General features: G+C 35.1%; 3 protein-coding genes across 8 annotated transcripts in view; 2 read left to right on the top strand and 1 right to left on the bottom strand.

Moving 5' to 3' along the window:
• Nucleotides 1-19638, bottom strand: part of LOC124354783 (activating signal cointegrator 1) — a 50228-nt gene extending 30590 nt beyond the window's left edge. For 2 of the 4 annotated variants that reach the window (XM_046805483.1, XM_046805486.1), the window contains exons 1-6: nucleotides 19473-19585; nucleotides 14004-14097; nucleotides 12533-12648; nucleotides 7026-7144; nucleotides 6588-6681; nucleotides 4634-4752 (exon numbers count right to left, since the gene is read on the bottom strand). In XM_046805483.1, the coding sequence (XP_046661439.1) occupies nucleotides 4634-4752; nucleotides 6588-6681; nucleotides 7026-7144; nucleotides 12533-12648; nucleotides 14004-14074 (519 nt within the window). In that variant the 5' untranslated portion in view covers nucleotides 14075-14097; nucleotides 19473-19585. Of the gene's footprint in view, nucleotides 1-4633; nucleotides 4753-6587; nucleotides 6682-7025; nucleotides 7145-12532; nucleotides 12649-14003; nucleotides 14098-19322; nucleotides 19342-19472 lie in introns of those variants that run through there. The other 2 variants (XM_046805484.1, XM_046805485.1) reach the window with 2 other exon arrangements.
• Nucleotides 1-20827, top strand: part of LOC124354790 (U6 snRNA-associated Sm-like protein LSm7) — a 48390-nt gene that overhangs the window by 22763 nt on the left and 4800 nt on the right. The window contains exon 1 of one of the 2 annotated variants that reach the window (XM_046805497.1): nucleotides 20673-20810. The exons of the other annotated variant lie outside the window; for it this stretch is intronic. The gene's annotated coding sequence lies outside the window, so the exon portion shown is untranslated. Of the gene's footprint in view, nucleotides 1-20672; nucleotides 20811-20827 lie in introns of those variants that run through there. 2 annotated transcript variants of the gene reach the window in all.
• LOC124354786 (UPF0235 protein C15orf40 homolog) overlaps nucleotides 20684-20827 on the top strand; it is a 36652-nt gene continuing 36508 nt past the window's right edge. For both annotated transcript variants that reach the window (XM_046805495.1, XM_046805494.1), the window contains exon 1: nucleotides 20684-20810. The gene's annotated coding sequence lies outside the window, so the exon portion shown is untranslated. The remainder of the gene's footprint in view (nucleotides 20811-20827) is intronic.

The raw sequence follows: 20827 nt of genomic DNA, 5'->3' as shown, positions 1-20827 counted from the left end.
ACAAGTGTCGTGACCAGTCCTTCATCACAGACTCGAATTTTGTCGCATCCAGGACTTTGAAATTGGCGGGAGCCTATTAAAAAGTTTGATGGCCAGATTGGGGAAACTGTTCCTTACCAGACTCAGTCGAGTGAAGGGAATGTTGATTTCTTCACATTGCCTGGTCCTGTGGAGGTGATGTCCCCTGGTTTCAAAACGCGATAGGTTAAATTTCACATATAGGACACTGTTTAGGATGTATTGGCTATAAAGTGTCAAAATCCCAAGGCGCTGAAACAAGGGCCGGCAGTGGTTCAATCTTCTGCTTCTCGTGATAGCATGGACTGCACTCTTCTGGAACTTGAAGACCTCAGAGCACCCAGATGAATGGCCCCATAGTAACAAGCCGTATATCAGATGGCTGTGAAATAAAAAATAGTAGGCCACCAACAGGTATTTTTCAGCCACTAGATTTACCAATCTGCGCAGCAGGTGGTTTACACATGTTAACTTAGTGCAGATGAATTCAGCATGCTTTTTCGACGAAAGTAGGGGGTCGAGGACAAACCTTAACAGCCTGACACTTTGACTGTTCTCTTCCACTTGTGGACCAAATGAGCAGATCATGCACTGGGTTTTCTCCTCATTAAGCATAAGCTTGTTGCTTGTAAACTAAAGCTAAGCTCTGCTGAGTAGGCTGTCCATCTCCCTGATCACTCCGGCTAGCAGCGTCCCTGTGTGACAGATGGTAGTGTTGTTAGCGAAGAGGAGCGCTTTCCCATCTAACTGAGATCGTTAACAGCAACAAGGAACAGGATTGGTCCAAACACAGAGCCCTATGAAACTACATGCCGAATATTGCAGGGTTTAGATGTAGTACCATGGACGGAGAAAACCTGCTGCCTTCCACTGAAATAGGATTTGAAGGTGCCAAGGACCACATCACCAACTCTATATTGCTCCAGCTTGCCTAGAAGAATTTTGTATGGTATGCAACCAAAAGCCTTGCTAAGGTCGCAGAGGGCCAATGACGCAAAGTTCTGATCATCAAAGGCCATTTTTATCTTATCTTATCTATCAGGTCCATTACAGTAATTGTTGATCTTCCATGGTGGACCCATGCTGCAGATTTGAGAGGATTTCATTTTTTCCAGATGGCGTACTAGCTTGTGTTCTAAAACTGTTTCCAGGATTTTGGCAAATACTGATGGATATCGGCCTATAGCTATCCATGTTTTTAGGGTTACCCCTCTTGAAGACTGGAACAGTGCGTCATATACACAGGAAATCAGGAAAATAACCAAATCTCAGTCAGTTGTTGATTGCTGTGGAGACTGGAGCCGCTAGATGTCTATGAGCACAGCCACAGAGATACCATAAACATCTGAGCTATGAGAGCTCCTAAACCTACTTACCAATTTCACAACCTCTTGAGGTGTCACAAAGCCCCAACTAGTCAGACCAACTTCAGGCATCCTGACACCAGACAAAGGATCCAAGTAAACTGCAGGGATACTGTCAACAACAGCATCAATGGAGCTTAACAGGTACCTATTAAAAGTGTCAGGACATGTTCAAAGGGACATTGAAATCGCCTCCAATTAAGATGGATTTATTAGGAGGTAATCTAGAAAGGCAGTCATCAAGCCTATTTAAAAATTCGAGAAAATCACCATTTGGTGATCGGTAAATAGACACAATTATTGTTGATAATTTTATCAATTCAATACCTGTGAGCTCACAGTCTACCTCCTGGTTAAACTCAGACAAATCTAAGACGCGAGCTTCAATATCACTGTCCAGAAAAATGGCAACTCCCCCACACTTAAAATTGAGCCTACAGAAGGCAGTAGCTAAGATTAACTGGTTAATTTCCCTGTAAAATTCGCTTTCACCTTCACTTAGCCAATGTTCATTGATACATAGCACATTTGGTTCAACGTCATTGCATAATAAAGAAACAAGATTGGATTTAGTTCTTAAACATTGAATATTAACAAAGGCTATTGTATAATTATAGCCAGCACTAGCATTTTTGTTTTGTTTTTAACTACTACAAGAACATTAACATCTGACTTTGAGGTTAGGCCTATTGTACTAACATAAGAAATATTATCTACTTTGTTGGTTAACTGTCCACTCTCTTGAATAAAAAACGTTTCAGTACTACGTTCTTTGGCCACAGATAATTCTTAACAATTTAATCTTCTTTGAAAAATCATAGCTGAATCTGAAGCTTTTGTTTACACCCTTTGTATCCAGTTTATCAACTACGAATTCGGTATCGGGGAACTTACTGCTGAGGAATTCTTTCACCAAAGCTAAAGTTGTTCCTTTCTTCACCTTCCTCAGATGAAACCAAGCACGCCTATCTCCAATCAATAAGGAATTTGCTTCACCACTGCCCACAACATAGTCTTGCCTTTTCCTTATAAGTAGAATTTGGCTTTGATACAAGATTGGGGTTGTTGTTTGATGTCATATTGCCATCTATGATTGGGAATGTTTGATGCAGCGCATCCATGATCTCGTCCACCATTGCTTCCGATGTTTGTGTGATTGCTCTTAAGAGCAGTACTATATTTTTTTCCTTTCATTTTTCAGATTCTTGACTTCCGTCCATTCTCTATCTTTATTACAACTGGCGTCTGTGCTGGCACTCGGCACCGATACATCAGGTGCAGTTTCCTCAGCGATATTTTCTAGATATACAACTGAGTTATTTTCCACTATCTCGGGTATCTCACTATCTGTCTTCAAAACAACATCGTTGTTTTCTTCCAAAGCACAGGCCTGTTTCCTTGTCATTTCCTTCCTTTCATAATTTTTAGGGTTGTTCTTCTTCTGATATTTTCCATCAGTTTGATTGTTGCAATCGACTATCCCTTGTTTCGATAGATCTATTTCATCGTCTTTAGACTTGCCGGTATGTAGGTTTGAATAATTTGGTCTAGTAGTCCTTGACTTTGAACGTGTGTTTGGGCGACGTGGTGTTGTTAGCATGGATGGTAAACCTGCATGCATCCTGTGTGTCCTCTAGGTTGTCGTCTGCAACCACATTTTTGCTGTCATGGGCTAACCTAAAATTAACGTCTATTGAGTTAACTATCTCATTTAATAATCTATTATCACTGATGACTCCTTTCACCAATACAAGAAGTTTTCTTGTCATCTCATGCAGATTAAAATAATCATCCACGTTCACAACATGGGAAAATATACTTGTCAGCTTCTTGATGCACTGCTCACACATCCACATTACACTATCTTCTAGCAACTGCAGGGCTTGAAATTTATCGCCAACTATATTCCTACACGCCGAATGAAACTTATATTTACAGAATCCAGCACAAATTAGCACTTGGTCACTATTTTTAATAATTAAATTGCACTCGCCGCACAAATCGTCCTCACTGTCCACCGCCATCATGTTAAACTCTGTTAAACAAGCAGTCTGTCTGTCCAGCTAATGGTGGTAGTTCGGAAATCAGCTTTAAGCTGTGGTCCCTAAGTTAACCCTCTTTGTGGCCTTCAACCGATACCACCTGGTGAAGACCACTTTGTTTTGGTAATCGACAGTTATCAGTTAAGAGAAAAAACACTGATTCTTTCATTACATATAGTACGGAATATGAACGTATCAACTTGAAATGTTAGGAGATATTCTAACATTAGCTAATCACATCCAATATATCAAGTCAGGGTGGTTGCATGGTTTAAGGCGCTACTCTTGAACAGGGGAGCTGGTCTTGGAGTTGAGAGTTCGATTCCTGTTCCTGACATTAGGGATTTTTGCGGTCTGGTGTGCACTTATATGAGGATCACTGGTCTGTGGTAAAGCTGGTGGGAGGGACCACCTTAAAATAATGGTAGTTAGCTTGGGTGGAAGTTGATAGGATCAGTGGACCAAACCCAAAACACCCATTTCGGATTCTTTTGTCTTTTCTACTAACCTATAAATAAATAAATACAACAAACCAATTCAATATGTGTTATTGTATGTTTTCTAAAGTTTTTAATTTTTAGAATAACAACATAAAATAAACAGACATAACAATTAATTACTATTATTACAAATACCATATCCAATAATTTATTTTGACATAGTAAAATTCTTCATTTTTTCTGAAAACAACGATATAGTACATGATTTATGTATAATATATTTTTAATTGTTATAGTCCTTTTAAATGACAGAACAATATGATTTACAATGACAATGAACTTATCACAACCATATCAATGTACCTTTTTAAATATGGCTCCCTTATTCCACATCGCTTTGTTTCATCAAATGACGAGTACTATGAAAAGAGAAATGTATAATGCAATGTAACAAAACAAAAGGTGAAGAACCTCATAAATACACCATTATAAAAATCTAGATTGAACAAAACCTTATTTCACTAGTAAGAGTTGTAATGCACCCAGATTTAGGTACTACTAGTTGTATCTAACTCCAAACAAGTTATGCCACCTTCACCTATGAGCAGAAACAGAAATTACATGTGCGGTTCTTCAAGTTGAGTATTATTCCTTGAACTTCTGAGTAAACACTCCTATTATATTACAGTGGAGTACAAGACTTACAATATTTAAGCCACTACATGATTTCACTTTGCATATCTAAATTTAATAGTACATTTGTACTCACAAGATTGCCACAGAAGAGACAAGGTCCTGAACCTTCCTGTTCGCAGACAATACGGCCACACTTGAGGCAGTTGTTGATCAGCTTGTGTTTAGACGCTTGGCAATCACACTTGTGTCGACCTACAACACAGTCCCATTCATTCTAGCAAATTTCTACAGAACCTCTATTTAGATTAAACAATGTTATTAACTAACTGGAATAATCATAATGTGTTATATCAACAATAAGTTAATAACAAACTACTGTACGGTATAATGAAAAGTTTATACACCACTGAACATGTTAGTTGTTCATGTCTGTTTATTGGTGGGATATATTTGGTTTGGAACAATGCACATTCTAATGTTTCTGGAATTAATTATAAATCTGTATTCTGTAATTTGAGAAAAAATCAGCGGCAAAGGGCAAAGAGTAACAGTTTTACCTAATTAACTTAAGTCGGTATCTTAAGAGAGAATGCTTGTCAGCAGTCGGCTGCACATCAGAGGCTCCGTTTAAACAGCGTTTAACCTGTTGAGTCCCGGGTTATGGCAGCACAGGGGCATCTGCTGGCCCGGGTTTTTTCTGGCACTTGGTTACTACTTTGCATTATAGTTATTTTTTGCATCTGCATAATCATATACTCATAAGTTTTATTTTTATGTTTATTTATTTCATATTATTGATATTTCTAAATTCAAATATACATATTTAAATTTATATATATATATATATATATATATTATATATATATATATATATATATATATATATATATATATATATATATATATTTTGATTCCAAGTGTAAGTTTATTTTTTTATAAATCAATAAGACTAGGATAAACAAACTAAATAAATAATATTATAATTTTGAACTACCTCGTTTATTACCAAGTCAACACTATCCAAAGTAGGCTTATTTGGACGATTATTAGAATAAACAGTATCACCTGATGGTCCTGGTACTGGTTCATCGAGATAACCTAAATCGTGGTTGAAGTCTGCATCACGAACTAGTTCACTAAAAATAAAATCACCACTTCTTACACGACTGAAAATATCCACATCACTTTCGTCGTCACTATCAGATAGTTCACTAAACTCACTGCCCAATAATTCATTAATATCTTGATCAAACAACTCATGCTTACGCGAAGCCATAATTATTGTGTACAAACAACAGCAACCGGCTGAAACGCCTCGACGTTTAGAGTAAAAACAGGCTGCCAAGTATCGTAGCGCGAAACAAAATATACCTCACGAGAAAGCCAGTGTTCTCCCGAGTAACCCGGTATATTGAACGTCATTTAATTTAGCGAATTGAGTTGAAGAAAACGCAAAAATAAAACGCTCTGCGCGCGCGGCCGCAACAGTACGGCAACGGGCCACGACTGCACACTTGCCTCAGTCGCAACTGTGCGGCTACGGGATCCAACAGGTTAAATAGGGCTAAATTAAAAACTGCATTATAAATAGGAACTTGTCTCAAATCCATAAATGTGATCCATAAGTATCCGTGACAACCGCTTCACAGGGATACTTGCTGATAACTTGATGTCTTAGTTTCTCGCGATGTGACTCCCTGATGGAGAGTGTGAGTTTCCAAGCCTGATGCAGCAAAACAGTAGAATTTGCATTGATGGAGATTTTAGACAATGACAATCACTGACCTCAACCATGGCCTAGATGAGAGTGTTGACGATGTTCTTTAAAGTGTCCAATCAATGGAATGTATGAGGAGAAAGTAAGTAAAGCACAAGGTTATGAGTACTAAACAGTGCTAAGGTCACATACATGATTCAAACTTACACTGTATTATCTCAATATCTGAGTAGCCACCAGCTCTTTCATGAAAATTCTTTCAGTAAAATCTCTAATGCTTTACCACGTTTAATAATCTACATAACAGGAACTCATCAAAAGTGGCTTGGTAGAGACCATTTTATATGAAATAATGTGAATGGCTGAATACCTTTAAGAAGAACAACATCTCGGTTTTGTCCCTCTTGTGAATAAAGGTTGACAAACTTTTTCTTCTTTGCTTGAGCAGGTTGGTCTGCAACTCCCTGGAATATTACTCTTTATAGTACAGTAACTTAATATTAATGAAAACTTAAGTAAAATATACTAATTTAACTTTTAAAATTTGATCTTGTTTCATGGTTAGATTTTAAATTCTTAATTTATTTAACAATTTACTTTATTAAACTACATATAATAAGATCCAAAAAAAAGAAATAAATCTGTGTGTAGGAAAAGTGAAATAAATTATTGTAACACAAATTAAATTGTGAAATAAAAATATTTTAATATTGTTTTTTTTGTGTGTTGAACTATTGAAGGACTGTAATATTACTCTGAAGGATACTTCAAATACAAGAAGCAAAATTTTAAAGTTAAGATACTATACCTTTTTTGATGTAGCACTTGCAGGTTGTGATTTGTTTCCTTTGTCCTTTTTCTTTTTCTCAACTTTAGGTGCAAAGAAATCCTCCTCAATTTCATTTTTCTTATAACCAACACCACTGCCTATTCATACAAAAACAATCAATTACACAACACACACACACACACACACACACACACACACACACACACACACACACACACACACACACACTCATGCAAAAACAAACATATACACTTTTAAATATATATATATATATATATATATATATATAGACATTAAATTTGTATAAATCGCAATAGCCTTATTTAATTGCAATAAACATCGAATCGCAAAAAGTACTTGCAAGGTATTGGAAATTAAATAAGGCTACTGTATTGCCATTTATACAAATTTTAATAAAAAAGTCATTTGACAGGTATTTGGTCTTCTGATCATATGTTAGTTTGGTTATTTAAACGCACATGTGATAGATACGGCCAAATACAAAATAATTATATATATAAAACAACTTGATAAATATAAATAAAAGTCATTTGACATGTATTTGGTCTTCCGATCATATGAATCTGAATCTTTCATTTGCCAAGCAAGCACGTTGCCAGTAAAGTACAAAGCCTTAACCTTTTTAATAAATAATCATCTACTAGAGATAATTTAATACAACTTTGCAAAATTTAAAACTTTTTTGTAATTAATAGTTTATATATACATCGTGTGTGTGTGTGTGCGCGCATACATATGTTATCTATATCATATATGTTATCTTAGTCTATTAAATTGTGATAAAAGATAAGCACAAGATAAAAGAAAATAAATTTACATATTTTTCTTATTATTACTTGCTATAATCAGGGCATTATACATTATTTATTTGTTCCTTAATAAAACCGTTTAACACAGCAAAAATATTTCATTCATGTTTACTAGTAAGGAGTCCAGTAATCAATAATCCATCACATTCAATCCAAAGCAGAACTACAATTTTGTAATCCTTTAAAAATATAAAATGTTGAACTTCACAGACAACTTTATGTTAAATCTTAAAGTTAGATTCAATTCCCAATCTTTTTAAACTAAAACTATATTTAATAAATAAATTAGGCCTAATACAATAAGGCATTTAATGGAATCTATTCAATGCTTTAAAGCACTAAGAAAAGATACCTTCAGTTTGATGAATTTCTAAATTTGTATAAAATCTTTTGGAAGCATATTTTACGGGTATTTCTAGAACATTTCTTATGTTCATTGATCTTAAAATAGCTCATTTTTATCACAACCACCAAAATAATAAATTAAAAAAATCATTCTTTTTATTTATCTGTAAATATTTTCATATATTAATTCTAGTCATAAAAAATACTTGCCCCCATTCCAGAATAGTTTTTGCTATTAGAGCATGTAAAATGTATGTTTAAAGGAAAAAATAAAATTTTATTAAAAAAATGTACGAGGGCTGTTCAGAAAGTAACCTCCGGTTGGTCACAGTGCGGGTAGTGGAGGGGAGTAGCGCGCCATCTGTGCATTCACGCACTAAGCAGGTCAGTCGGCATCAAGCTGTAGTCGAGTGAGTGACATCGTACCTGCGCTAGTTTAGTTTTTGTGGCAGTTTGAAATGTGTGCTGCAATAGAAAATACCGCCAAATGTGAAGTGCGTGCTGTTATACGGTTTTTTACAGCCAAAGGATACTCTGCAGCAGCTATTCATCGTGAGCTTTGTGCCGTGTACGGACCACAAGTTATGAGTGAAGGAGTTGTCCGTGAATGGGTACGTTTATTTAAAAGTGGACGAGAAAACGTTCATGATGAAGAGAGGAGTGGTAGACCATCCTTGGTGACTGACGAACTCGTTCAGACAGTTGATGCAAAAGTTCGTGAAAATCGACGTTTCACAATGGCGGAGTTGTCTACTGATTTTCCACAGATTTCTAAGACTCTTTTGTACGAGATAGTGACAGCAAGATTGGGTTACCGTAAGTTATGTGCACGATGGGTGCCCAAAATTCTTACCGACCACCACAAAACTCAAAGAATGGCCTCTGCATTAGACTTTCTGTCACGTTATGCGGACGAAGGAGAACCATTGTTAAACAGAATCGTGACCGGTGACGAAACCTGGATTAAGTACGTAAACCCTGAGACAAAAGAACAATCAAAGATGTGGGCACATTCAGATTCGCCTACCAAACCAAAAAAAGCCCGGCAAGATTTTTCTGCCAGAAAACTGATGGCAACGGTGTTTTGGGATGCCAAAGGGGTGTTGTTGGTTGAATTCATGGAACGTGGGACGACCATTAATCAAGACGTGTACTGTGAAACACTAAAAACATTACGACGGGCTATACAGAACAAACGCCGTGGTATGCTGACTTCCGGTATCGTTTTTTTTGCACGATAACGCCCGTCCTCACTCTGCTTGCAGAACAACAGCCCTTCTTAAGTCCTTCAAGTGGGACGTTTTCAACCATCCACCTTACAGCCCAGATCTGGCGCCAAGCGACTATCACCTCTTCATGCATATGAAGAAATGGCTCGGGTCCCAGCGGTTTGATGACGACGAAGAGCTCAAAGATGCGGTCACAGGCTGGCTCAAGGCACAGGCGGGTGATTTTTATGCAGAAGGAATTTCAAAGCTTGTGAAGAGATACGATAAGTGCCTCAATCGTGATGGAGACTATGTCGAAAAATAGTGCAAAGATGTAGTTGTAAGATGTATATATTAAAATATTTTTACTTAACTTGGTGTATTTTTTTCAATCGACCGGAGGTTACTTTCTGAACAGCCCTCGTATAATAAAATAAACAAATCACTCTATAATTATTGTTTAAAAACTTGAATCTTAAGTTCAAGGTCCTCTCTTGGTGGACCAAAATTAAGTGTACTTAAAGTGTGGTTTGATTTAGGTCTTAACTCGACACTTATGACTAGTCCTAACCTTGCCTGAAGAAATAGAATTGAATTTTTCATTAATTCCAATGGAATATTACTAACACTCTGATTACATTAGTGTAGGTCTAACCTCGGAGACATAAAGCCAATGCAATAAAAAGGACTTAAGCTGAGGCTTTTGTATTGACTTTATGTCTCCATGGTTATACCTGCACTAATGTTTGGGGCTGTTGTCTGGTGACCAAAAACAGAGGCCAAGATGGCGGTAGCTGGTCTGGCTAGCATCCAAAGTTTGGCTTGCCTTGCTATCACTGGGGCTTTTCCAAGTGCACTGTGCACAGCTCTAGACTGTTGCCTCAACCTCGCCCCCTAGATATTGTTATTCAGCATTCGGGCTATGGCCAGGAGGAGTATTCAGCAGGTGCGACTTTGGTCGGCCTTGGGCTGCGGCAGGGGGCACTGCAGAATTATCATCCTGATTCAAGGATATCGGATCAGATACCCCAAGGATTTTACTTTGACAAACCCCTTAAAATTGTCATACCTTCTAGAGAGGCTTGATTGGAGGCAAAGAAACCTCTTCCACCATCGCAGCTTGAATGGTATACAGATGGCTCTAAAAGATAAAGTGGCAAAGGCGCCGAAATTGTGGGGATGAGACTATGTGGGGAGTTGGTGGTCCCTATGGGTCCTTATCCCACAGTCTTTCAGACAGAAGTCACAACTATTATGGAGTGTGCTCATGAGAATCTTCATCTGCAGTATAGGAGTAAGACGATTAGCATTTTCACAGATAGTCAGGCAGCATTGATGGCATTGGACTCTTGTGTGTTCCAACTCCAAACTTGTCTGGGATTGCTATCAAGTCATTTCCTCCCTTGCCAGAATCAACTATGTGACTCTTTGTTGGGTTCCTGGTCATGAGGGGGATTTCTGGGGACGAAAGAGCAGATGTGCTGGCTAATTTGGGTTCAGCGTCCATTATGATGGGATCTCAACCATTCTGTGGCATTTCTAGGTGTGAATCCTTTGGGGCTGTCTCTTCACACTGAGAGAAGGTGGAGGCTGCATCTTCTGAGAATAAGAATAATGGTTCTACAAGTCGCCTTCCTTTAGGGTAGATGACCTTCTCTCACTAAGTAGATTGGTGTCTTCTCGGGTTATGGGTGAGATGGTCACCTGAGGAAGCATCTTCACAGAATCAGTATCCTTCGGGAGGATACGCTCTGTAGAATGTGTAACGAACAGGAGGAAACTGCTGAATACCTGCTCTTTGACTTCCCTACTATAGCAAGGGAGCGGTATGCCATCTTTGGTAGTTTGGAGGATGGCGAATTTCCCCAGGAGGACCTGATCGGTTGTTTTCAGCAGTTCTACAAACTGCTGAAACCATTGAAACCGGAGACTAGTCAGCCTCATGGTGTGCATCCGGGGTGCGCAAAAGTTCCTTCAGGCTTAAATGCATAGCAAAAGGTCACCCCATAGAAGAAGAAGAACACTCTGATAGATCTCTTCAGCAAACAAATATATGTATAGCAAAGAATTGCATGACAATTAGTATCAAGAAATGAATTAAAATATTATTTAAATTCAGATAATAATAGCAGAGATGTTAGTTTTCAATACTGATTTGTTATAAGCCTACCTCAAAATGGATATAATTCTAATGAACATTACATTTAAAGAAACTTTATTCACATTTCATTCAAGTAGAGAATATTGAGAAAATATCATTAAGGTGATTCATTCAGTTGTTTAATTGGGTTAGATTTTTAAAATTTCTAAATCAAACCTCTTCCACATAACAATAAGATACAGTTTTGGGATGTTCTTTAATGATTTATAAATTAAGAAAGATACAGTTTAGTTACATCTAATTATTAAATTACATACTTTACAGTAAAGTATTGATTAATTCATTTTTATTATAATTTCCTCCAGCCATATTTCATATATACACTGTAAAAGCTCACACTCATATCTTCAGTCATTATTTAATGAGCCTCATTAGGACATGACCATAACTAACTAATTTAAATGGCTACAACTCCTCATAAAATGACAAAACAATTGTATTCTACATTTTAGGTATTTAGAAAAGATATCAAGAAGAGCAGTGGCTAAAAAAGCTTTTTAAGTTAAAGATATCTGATGCCAAATCAACACAGATTTTGCCACATTAATCCAATCATGATTACATGCAATGAATGTTCTGGAAATCAATTGGACAACAACAAAATCATAAATTATAGCAATTTTTTAATTGTTAGGCTGCACAAAGGAAGGTAAAATCTAATATATGTAGATTTGATAGAAACATTTACTGTAAAGTCACATTTTAAAATTGTTTTATAACTAACAATTAAGATTTCTGGTTAAAAAAACCAGGTCAAAAATACATAATTAAATTCTTGAAATATTTTAGCCTTATTGTAGCCAGCCATCTTCAGTCATTTAACTTAACCCAAAGTGTTTCAAGAATTTAACTCTGTAAACAAGGTTTTGATGCTGTGTGAACCAGGTAACATATGTTCGTTATTACACCAGCCACGTAAGCCTAAAAGAACTAAGATTATGTCTATTATATTTACAAGAAAATAAAACATTGAAATGTTACCTTTTCGTCTCTGTATAAGTTCTTGGAGGAAACGTTTATGTTGGGGATTATCAAAGTCTAGGAGGGTTCTAATGTAATCCTCCAAGTCTCGCATGTTGACAATGGACTTAATGTAACTGAAAAAATAAAATAGTTACCCAATTATTGGTAATAAACTAAACGTAGTAGGCTACTGAAATAGTGTAGCCTACAACTAATAGTATTAAATATAGAAAACATAATATGCCATTAAAAAAATGTAAACTATTAAACTGACTGTGACCATGTTTCAATTGTTTTTTATCAACCCTTTTAATGCCAACATGTGCCACGAGCGCACATCTCCGTTTATTTGAAAAATGCTGATGTGCACCGTGAGCGTACAGGATTGAACTAAGCTAACCATGCTGACATGGAAAGTATGTGATCTGCAGGATTCGGTGGTGCCTACATGCACTGCTGGCAGAAAAAGAAAAGGTACTTTGGGATTATACCGACCACACCAGTATGAAGAACACAAAAATATAAATGTATAGAAACAAACATGATAAAACGAAAAAACAACTCTTTAAATTTCAAAATTACAAACTTACAACGATTATCAATGGGGTCAGATTCCATTATATGCCCCCAACGCTTTAACCTTTTTCAATGAACTTAGAACGTTATAAAACGATGTAGTTGAGTAACAGAACTAACATTCCATCAATCAACAAGCATTTCCAGGTATTGTGATCGGTATTAATGTCGCTGTTATCTTATCTTTCTCGAGAATCCCGATTACTGCACAGGCCGCGCGGCATCACATGATTATTTGAGTTTTTTGCACGGTACATAATTGCCTTTCCATTACAATTCAATTTATATTTCTGATCATCCCCTCTAGAATTTGATATTTTACTGATAGGTACTATCTCGAGGGATGTTTTTCTTTCGTTGACATTAGCGTGGGCTTCGGCGGGATGGCAGAGGCACTCGCATTTTGGGTGGCGGAGTGTGATCAAGAATAAAAACAAGTTTTGTGTTGTTTTTTCAATAAAGAATTTAGTTTTTGTTTGGTAATGTTTGTTTTTGTTGAATTTTTGTTTGGAGAAATGTAGGGGTAAAACACGGAAGTACAACAAAGCGACGTACCAGCTGAAAGGGCGGCGAGACTCTGCAATCACGTTATCTACTAGACCGCTCGACTTTGACCTCTGTCTGAGGATGGGGAGGGGTTTGCGATAAGACAATTCCTGTTTTACATTGACGAAATATTGTTCTACGCTAATCTAGTAATCAGTAAAAGCAAAATGTCAAATAACGATTCATGTCTGGGTGTGGTCAGTATAATACCAAAGTACCAAAGAAAAATATCCCTCGAAATAGTATGTAAACAATCCCAGATCATATAAGTGAATTAAACCCAACAGGGTATTAAATGTTTAAACTAATTCAAAATTAAATTGAAGTTTAATTAAAAGCTACAACTGTCTAGTATCAATATGCTTACTCAATCATTTCTTGAGGCACTGGAAATTGAAGAAGATCTGATAACTGCTCATACAGCCATTCATCACTCATCTTGTCTTCTTTCTCAATTTTACCTGTGTACAATTTATATCATTACTGCAAGCATTTATATCATATTAAAGCAAGTTATAGCTAACAGGGTGAAAAATATCTTAATATTAACAACTAGACTATACTTTCAGGTAAGAACCATTAAAATACCTAGAAGTCTATTAAATGCTAACTTCTAGAACTTAATTACCGTAATAATTTTACTGGCTAAATCTTGAAAACTTGAAACTTTGATTTTGTCCTGTATGTATACAATTGAGTCAAATCTTAAGACACATCCATGCCTGCCTGTCATTGACTACATGCTCAAAAAGTTACATTTTCACTTAAAAGTTATATCATTGTAAAGATGATTATTTCAAACTTTCATTTGTACAAATAATTTGTTTAATTCCAAGCAAACCTTGTCTTTTCTTCTAAAAACCAAAATAGAGAGATAATGAAACAGTTTCAGCATATTATCACTTAATGTGCGATACATTTCATAAACAGGCTATATACTATAACTTAACTATTGACACTTTTGATATATGCCCACCACAACAATATTGAGCACAAATCGGCCAATTGCCAAGTTTTAGTTTTATTTAAAACTACATATATAAAACTACTATTTCCGTACAAAATTTATTTCTTTTTTTAATTCAACAGAAATGATTTCTAACAACAAAAGTTATCTCACAAGTAAGTCCTGGGTATTTATTTCCTCTTTATAATAAATTGTAGGTTATATCAAAATTATATTGGATACTCATATTCTAAAAAATCTTAATTTGATGTAAAATACTTACATAATACATCAATATTAAGGCAAAAACAATTTGTTTTATCATTACTTTTGAGTATCCTTATAAAAAATCAAAAATAGGACTATTACTGGAGTTTTTCTAGCTGGAAGACCTACTAGTAAGGAATCTAGTTTCATGACCATCTTGGCAGAATCTAACGCTTAAAAGCGTAAAATTACTGTATACATATATATGAACATGTGTATATGTAAGCATATATGATGTACATTTTACTCCCGCCGACTACCCCTTTTTGAAAGGCACCATGACCTCTCTTTAATGCTGTCTGATTTAGTACTAGTTTACCATCACCACAATCAAATCATTGATATTCAAAATTATTTATAGTACTAAAACGTGGAATTAAATCATGTTATAGGTATTTCAAATTATAATATAGTTCAGTCGTTTTTTTATCTAAAGAAGTAATCATTTAATATTAAATAAAAACTCTACAATACATGTATTTAAAAAATGTAACAAAATAAAAAAACAGTGTAAAATTTCATTACATTTCGCAATTTTTAAGGATAAATGTGTCTTACAGTTTGTCACACAAATTACACATGTACATAACCATTATACTTGTGGCCATTACTCGAATACCATACAAATGGGTTTACTTTCTTTGAATTAATCAGGAACAGAATTGCCTCTACCCATCAGTGGGGGCTTTGGTGGCCCGCACTTCTGGCAAGAAAGGAAAAACACCCCCTGAGATAGTGCCTAAAGTCTGGCTTACATAACATGAATGCCCGTAAAAGTTATCTTTACCTTTGGTACTACTAGTAAGATATTTATCATAACCTAATTTTAACCTACTTATATCGCATGATAACAAATAGTAGAAAGGGGCATAGTGGCCTCCTTCTTGCCAACATTTTCACAGTTAAGTCATATAAAGTCTGTTCTTTCTAATAATGTATTTTTTTAGGTCCCTGGTAAGAGAAACTCTTCCAAAAATAGCAACCTCCGGATAGTACCAAAGTACCGTAGGGCGGATGGTTCTCAAGTTGGGCAATAGGCCCTCAAGTAGAGTGGTAGGTCCTTGGGTAGGACAGTTGGCCCTTGGGTTAACAAGTCAATTATTAGGTTAGATCAGTTTTCGTTAACTTTATGAATAAAATAATATTTATTTACTGTTATTTTCATAGGCTAATTTTGCAATAATTTTTGGTTAAAATGATAAGTTGATGATAAGTATTTTAGGTTTAAGTTAGAGAAGTTAAGAAATGTCCTACACAAAGAGATTGATTCTCTCATGTGATGATTTTCTTAGTAGCCTAGGTCTTCCCTAACAAATAGTAGATAAGGACAGAGTGGACTCCTCTCTGACATAACTTCCTTTTGGGATGCAGAAAACAAGAATCTATCATCATAATGACATGTAATTTTCAAAGGTATTGGTGGGGTTAAGTCAGAATAGCCAAACGAAATTTCAACATTATTATTGTATTCTGCTCATCCTCTTGAACAAAAATATATGGTTTTAAGGGGTAGAAATCACAAATAACTTGTACAATACAAACAAATAGATGTTTAATAACTGAAATGTACGTAACTTTGTATACTGTGCTCTTTGTTATCTATGAGTTTCAGCGTTATTTTCTCCTGATGCTTATTTAAGTGTTCTGTGATCAGAACAGTGTAGTTAAGTAACATCAATCGTCTTATGCAGTACTCTTCACCGCCTCTTCGATGGTGTCTATTACACAGTTGCAGCATTTTAAATAAATACAGTTAATTAGTTTGAAAGTTATTTATTTGTTTGATTACGGTTTACATGAGCATTTCAAATATTAGGAAATTAATTTATTCCTTTTCAATAATTGCTCGTGTTTTTTCAGAATGATAGTAAAAGTTTGGTGTTTAATCATGTGTTATTTTTAAATCAAGAAAAGCTATTTTTATGTAATCAGAAATTATGACTTGGTATATAAGTACTTGAAGTACATGTAAAGTTATAGTTAGTTTTGCTTATTTATTAATCTAATAATTGTTTTTACACTATTTTTTGGTTTGTTGAAAGATTAATTCAATTTGTATGCATTATTTTCAAATTTATTTTTATCCACACCGGAAAAAATCACGTTATTTACCTACTGCTATCATTTTACCAAACAAAACAATTTAATGTATGAAAATGACAAGTAATGTATTTTAGAAAATTAAAAGTGGAATTTCTTTTATTTAAGGTAGTAGGGATTTATGGTAAGGTGAATTTATAATATTTGTTTGTTTTTTTGCAGTAATGGCTGAAGACATTCGTGATTGGACCATTTAGAGTTTTTACTGATAGTACTACCTCAAACATTTTTGCTGCTTTGGCCGTTAATTTCACAGTTACCTTTTAACAGCAGTCAAATAAAGGCTTATCTTTCTAATAATGTAGCTTTTTTAAGGTCCTCGGTGCGAGAAACTCTTCCTAACATAGTGTCCTCTGGATAATACCAAAGTATCCCTTTTCTAATTCATCAAATATAGGCCTAGGCTAGGTTGATTTTTATAAGTTTAAGTTTTAACCCTTTTAGCCCCGGTGTCCGATATATCGGACAGAGGTGGTCTAGCTAAAATGCCCAACGTCCGATATACCGGACGTCTCGAGAATTTAATGTAGCTGGCTAATAATATGTCCAAATGCCATCAGTTTCGGTATAGTAGTCGGTGAAGAAACGGGCTACATGCAAAAACAATAAACCTTCCAATTGGCATCGTATTTCGTCGTCGTTGAGCGTAGTTTATTTGTCGATGTCAGCTGTCAGACGACTTCAGTTGCATTGTTGTTGTATGCTGACTTATAACCTCAATTAGTTTGCGTGATTGAAAGCGGTTGTTTTTCGTGTGATTTATTGTATTATTAGTAAAAAAAACATGAGTAAACGTCGTAGAGAAAAGTTACCAGTGAGTGAAAACACTTTGATAAACACTATTATTGGTACTTTGGGATTATACCGACCACACCCAGACATGAATCGTTATTTGACATTTTGCTTTTACTGATTACTAGATTAGCGTAGAACAATATTTCGTCAATATAAAACAGGAATTGTCTTATCGAAAACCCCTCCCCATCCTCAGACAGAGGTCAAAGTCGAGCGGTCTAGTAGATAACGTGATTGCAGAGTCTCGCCGCCCGTTCAGCTGGTGCGTCGCTTTGTTGTATTTCCGTGTTTTACCTCTACATTTCTCCAAACACAAAAATTCAATAAAAACAAACATGATCAAACTAAAACTAAACTCTTTATTGAAAAAACACTCAAAACTTGTTTTTATTCTTGATCACACACTCCGCCACCCAAAATGCGAGTGCCTCTGCCATCCCGCAGAAGCCCACGCTAATGTCAACGAAAGAAAAACATCCCTCGAGATAGTACCTATCAGTAAAATATCAAATTCTAGAGGGGATGATCAGAAATATAAATTGAATTGTAATGGAAAGGCAATTATGTACCGTGCAAAAAAACTCAAATAATCATGTGATGCCGCGCGCGGCCTGCAGTAATCGGGATTCTCGAGAAAGATAAGATAACAGCGACAACAATACCAATCACAATGCCTAGAAATGCTTGTAAGTTTGTAATTTTGCAATTAAAGAGTTGTTTTTTCGTTCTATCATGTTTGTTTCTATAAATTTATATTTTTGTGTTCTTCATACTGGTGTGGTCGGTATAATCCCAAAGTACCCTATTATTAGTGGTGAATGTGCTATTTTTGAAGACAATGAATTGAGTTGTTTATATAAAATGTATATATTTTACATATTATTTCTTTTACTTTTTTGAAAAATTAAATAAGTTTTAGTCTTACAAACCATTACAATTAGTTTGTGTTATTTTACAATTGTTATTATTTCAAAAGTGCAAAAACAAGTATACATGTCTGTATACTTCTACTGACGTGTGTATGTGGAAATATATGAAGAAGTGCTTATGCAGCAATACAATTAATTGGATATATCTCCTGCATTTATCATGGAAAGTTCTTCAAATTTTGTGTGTGTAGTAAGAAATATGTGTACAACAAAATTGCTTCATTTTTCAGGAGCTACAATTTTTTTTCTACCCTTTATGTATGTCCAAACTATAAAAAATAAAAAAAATCTTATGTATAAATACGCTAAAAAACAAATCATTCTGTAAAAGTACTTTTTAACTATTACATCTAAGAGTACACTTATTTGTGAACAATTTAAAACAAAAACCTAAAAATTATCTACAAAAATAAGAAAACTAGATGTATTTTCCCTCAATTCTGCACTACGGTCCCTTATCGCCATGGGCTTTCTGGCAAGTCCATGGAAAAATGGCTGGGGTTAAAAGGGTTAAGTTGTTACCATATTTGTCTAATACATATTGCAGCAAACTTTGTAATAATTACAACTGAAAATATGTTTCTCTATTAAATAATTTAATAGCGTGTATATCGTACGACGTTTAATGAAGTATTTATATAATTCTCACAAAGGTTACGATACTACTGCCTTGCCAACGAACGACTAACGAGTAACGAGTAGAGGCAACTTTGACAACAATGAACGACGTGGCCTACCAGGACCGGCCTATTTATCTACTAATCCACTGCAGTGTACCCAATTTCTAGTCACTACTCACAAGTCAGATGTCAGTAATTCTTCTCTTTGGTTAACTCACTATAACCTAACCTCAAAAGTTCTTACCCTAGTAGTGTATGTTTACTGTTTCATATCATATGAGTCATTGCACAACCAACCAATCAAATCAGTTCAGTTAATCAGTAGCCACACTTTGAGACAGCTGATTATTAATTTTGTAAATGGTTTGCTTTCTACAGCTGGAAGCAAAAGTTCTAATTTTGGTTGTTCTGGTTTATCGTATGTATTAAAAAAATGCAGATTCCAACGAAATGCTTGTCTCCTAATCATAAATTATTAATGTGTTAGAGTGAACATGCCGATAATTTAACTATAATATTGATCCTTCAATGGAACTTAAATGAAATAGTTTACACTTCCTTATGAAACAACAATAATGGACATTTTTGCATAATGTAACAGTTTTGTCTTCAAGAACAGCTAATTACCATAATTTCGTCTTTAAAGTACTCTGCATCAAAATAAACTTATGATATGCAGCTTATTTTTGAAACAGCCCACAAAAGTATTGAAAAGCCTAATTTATTTGTTTAGTGGTTTATAGATGGATAATTAGTTTTGTCTAGACTCTAGAAACCTTGCAAGAAGTATCTTACATGGCCCCTAGACCTATCTTCAAGCATGATAAAAATCTACATTCTGCATAAGTCTATTTTTCAATTCTTCAATCCTCCTTTATAACCGAAAATTGTATGGAAAAAATTACACAGGCTACAGTATTTGCTTGGTATGAAACGTTTTTTTTTTTTTAGACTGGTTAAGCTTTCGTTATTTTAGGGTGTTAATGTACTGGATATTCTCAGTCATATGGAATATTATTCTTTCTGGATCACGCCTTATATTTCGTGCTAAAATAGAGTTTTCTGTTTGTGAAACTAAGATAGGTAGTTTTATATGCATTCAGAGATGATGTTTTATCATGTTTTATTTTAGAATTTGATTTAATTGATGTAGCAATGCTACATAGACATGGCCAAATTAATGACAATCTTACTGCAACTATCCAATTTTTCAAGAACATTAATCCCTTATATTTTAAAACATTCCCATAATATAGAATTGTGAGGCAGCATTTAAGTAACCAAAGCCTGCATTTTTGCAAATAAAATAAAGACGGAAAACGGTTAGTGGCTAGTGACATTTATAAACTCTATGTTTTACACTTGATTGATTGCTGACTATTGTTTCGTAGTGCTACGTTCACTAATTGTACTTGTACGAACTGTCATATCCTCTAAATACATACATTAATTTTTTAAATATTGGTTTATTAATTTTCAGTGGTAAATTATCAGTGGTCTTGGTCTACTCAGTGAAGGTGAGTTTACGTTTAGA

Source organism: Homalodisca vitripennis, chromosome 2, assembly GCF_021130785.1.
Source record: "Homalodisca vitripennis isolate AUS2020 chromosome 2, UT_GWSS_2.1, whole genome shotgun sequence".
NCBI classification, from domain to species: domain Eukaryota; kingdom Metazoa; phylum Arthropoda; class Insecta; order Hemiptera; family Cicadellidae; genus Homalodisca; species Homalodisca vitripennis.
The sequence above is the reverse complement of the archived record's forward strand: the minus strand, read 5'-3'. Positions and strand labels throughout refer to the sequence as shown.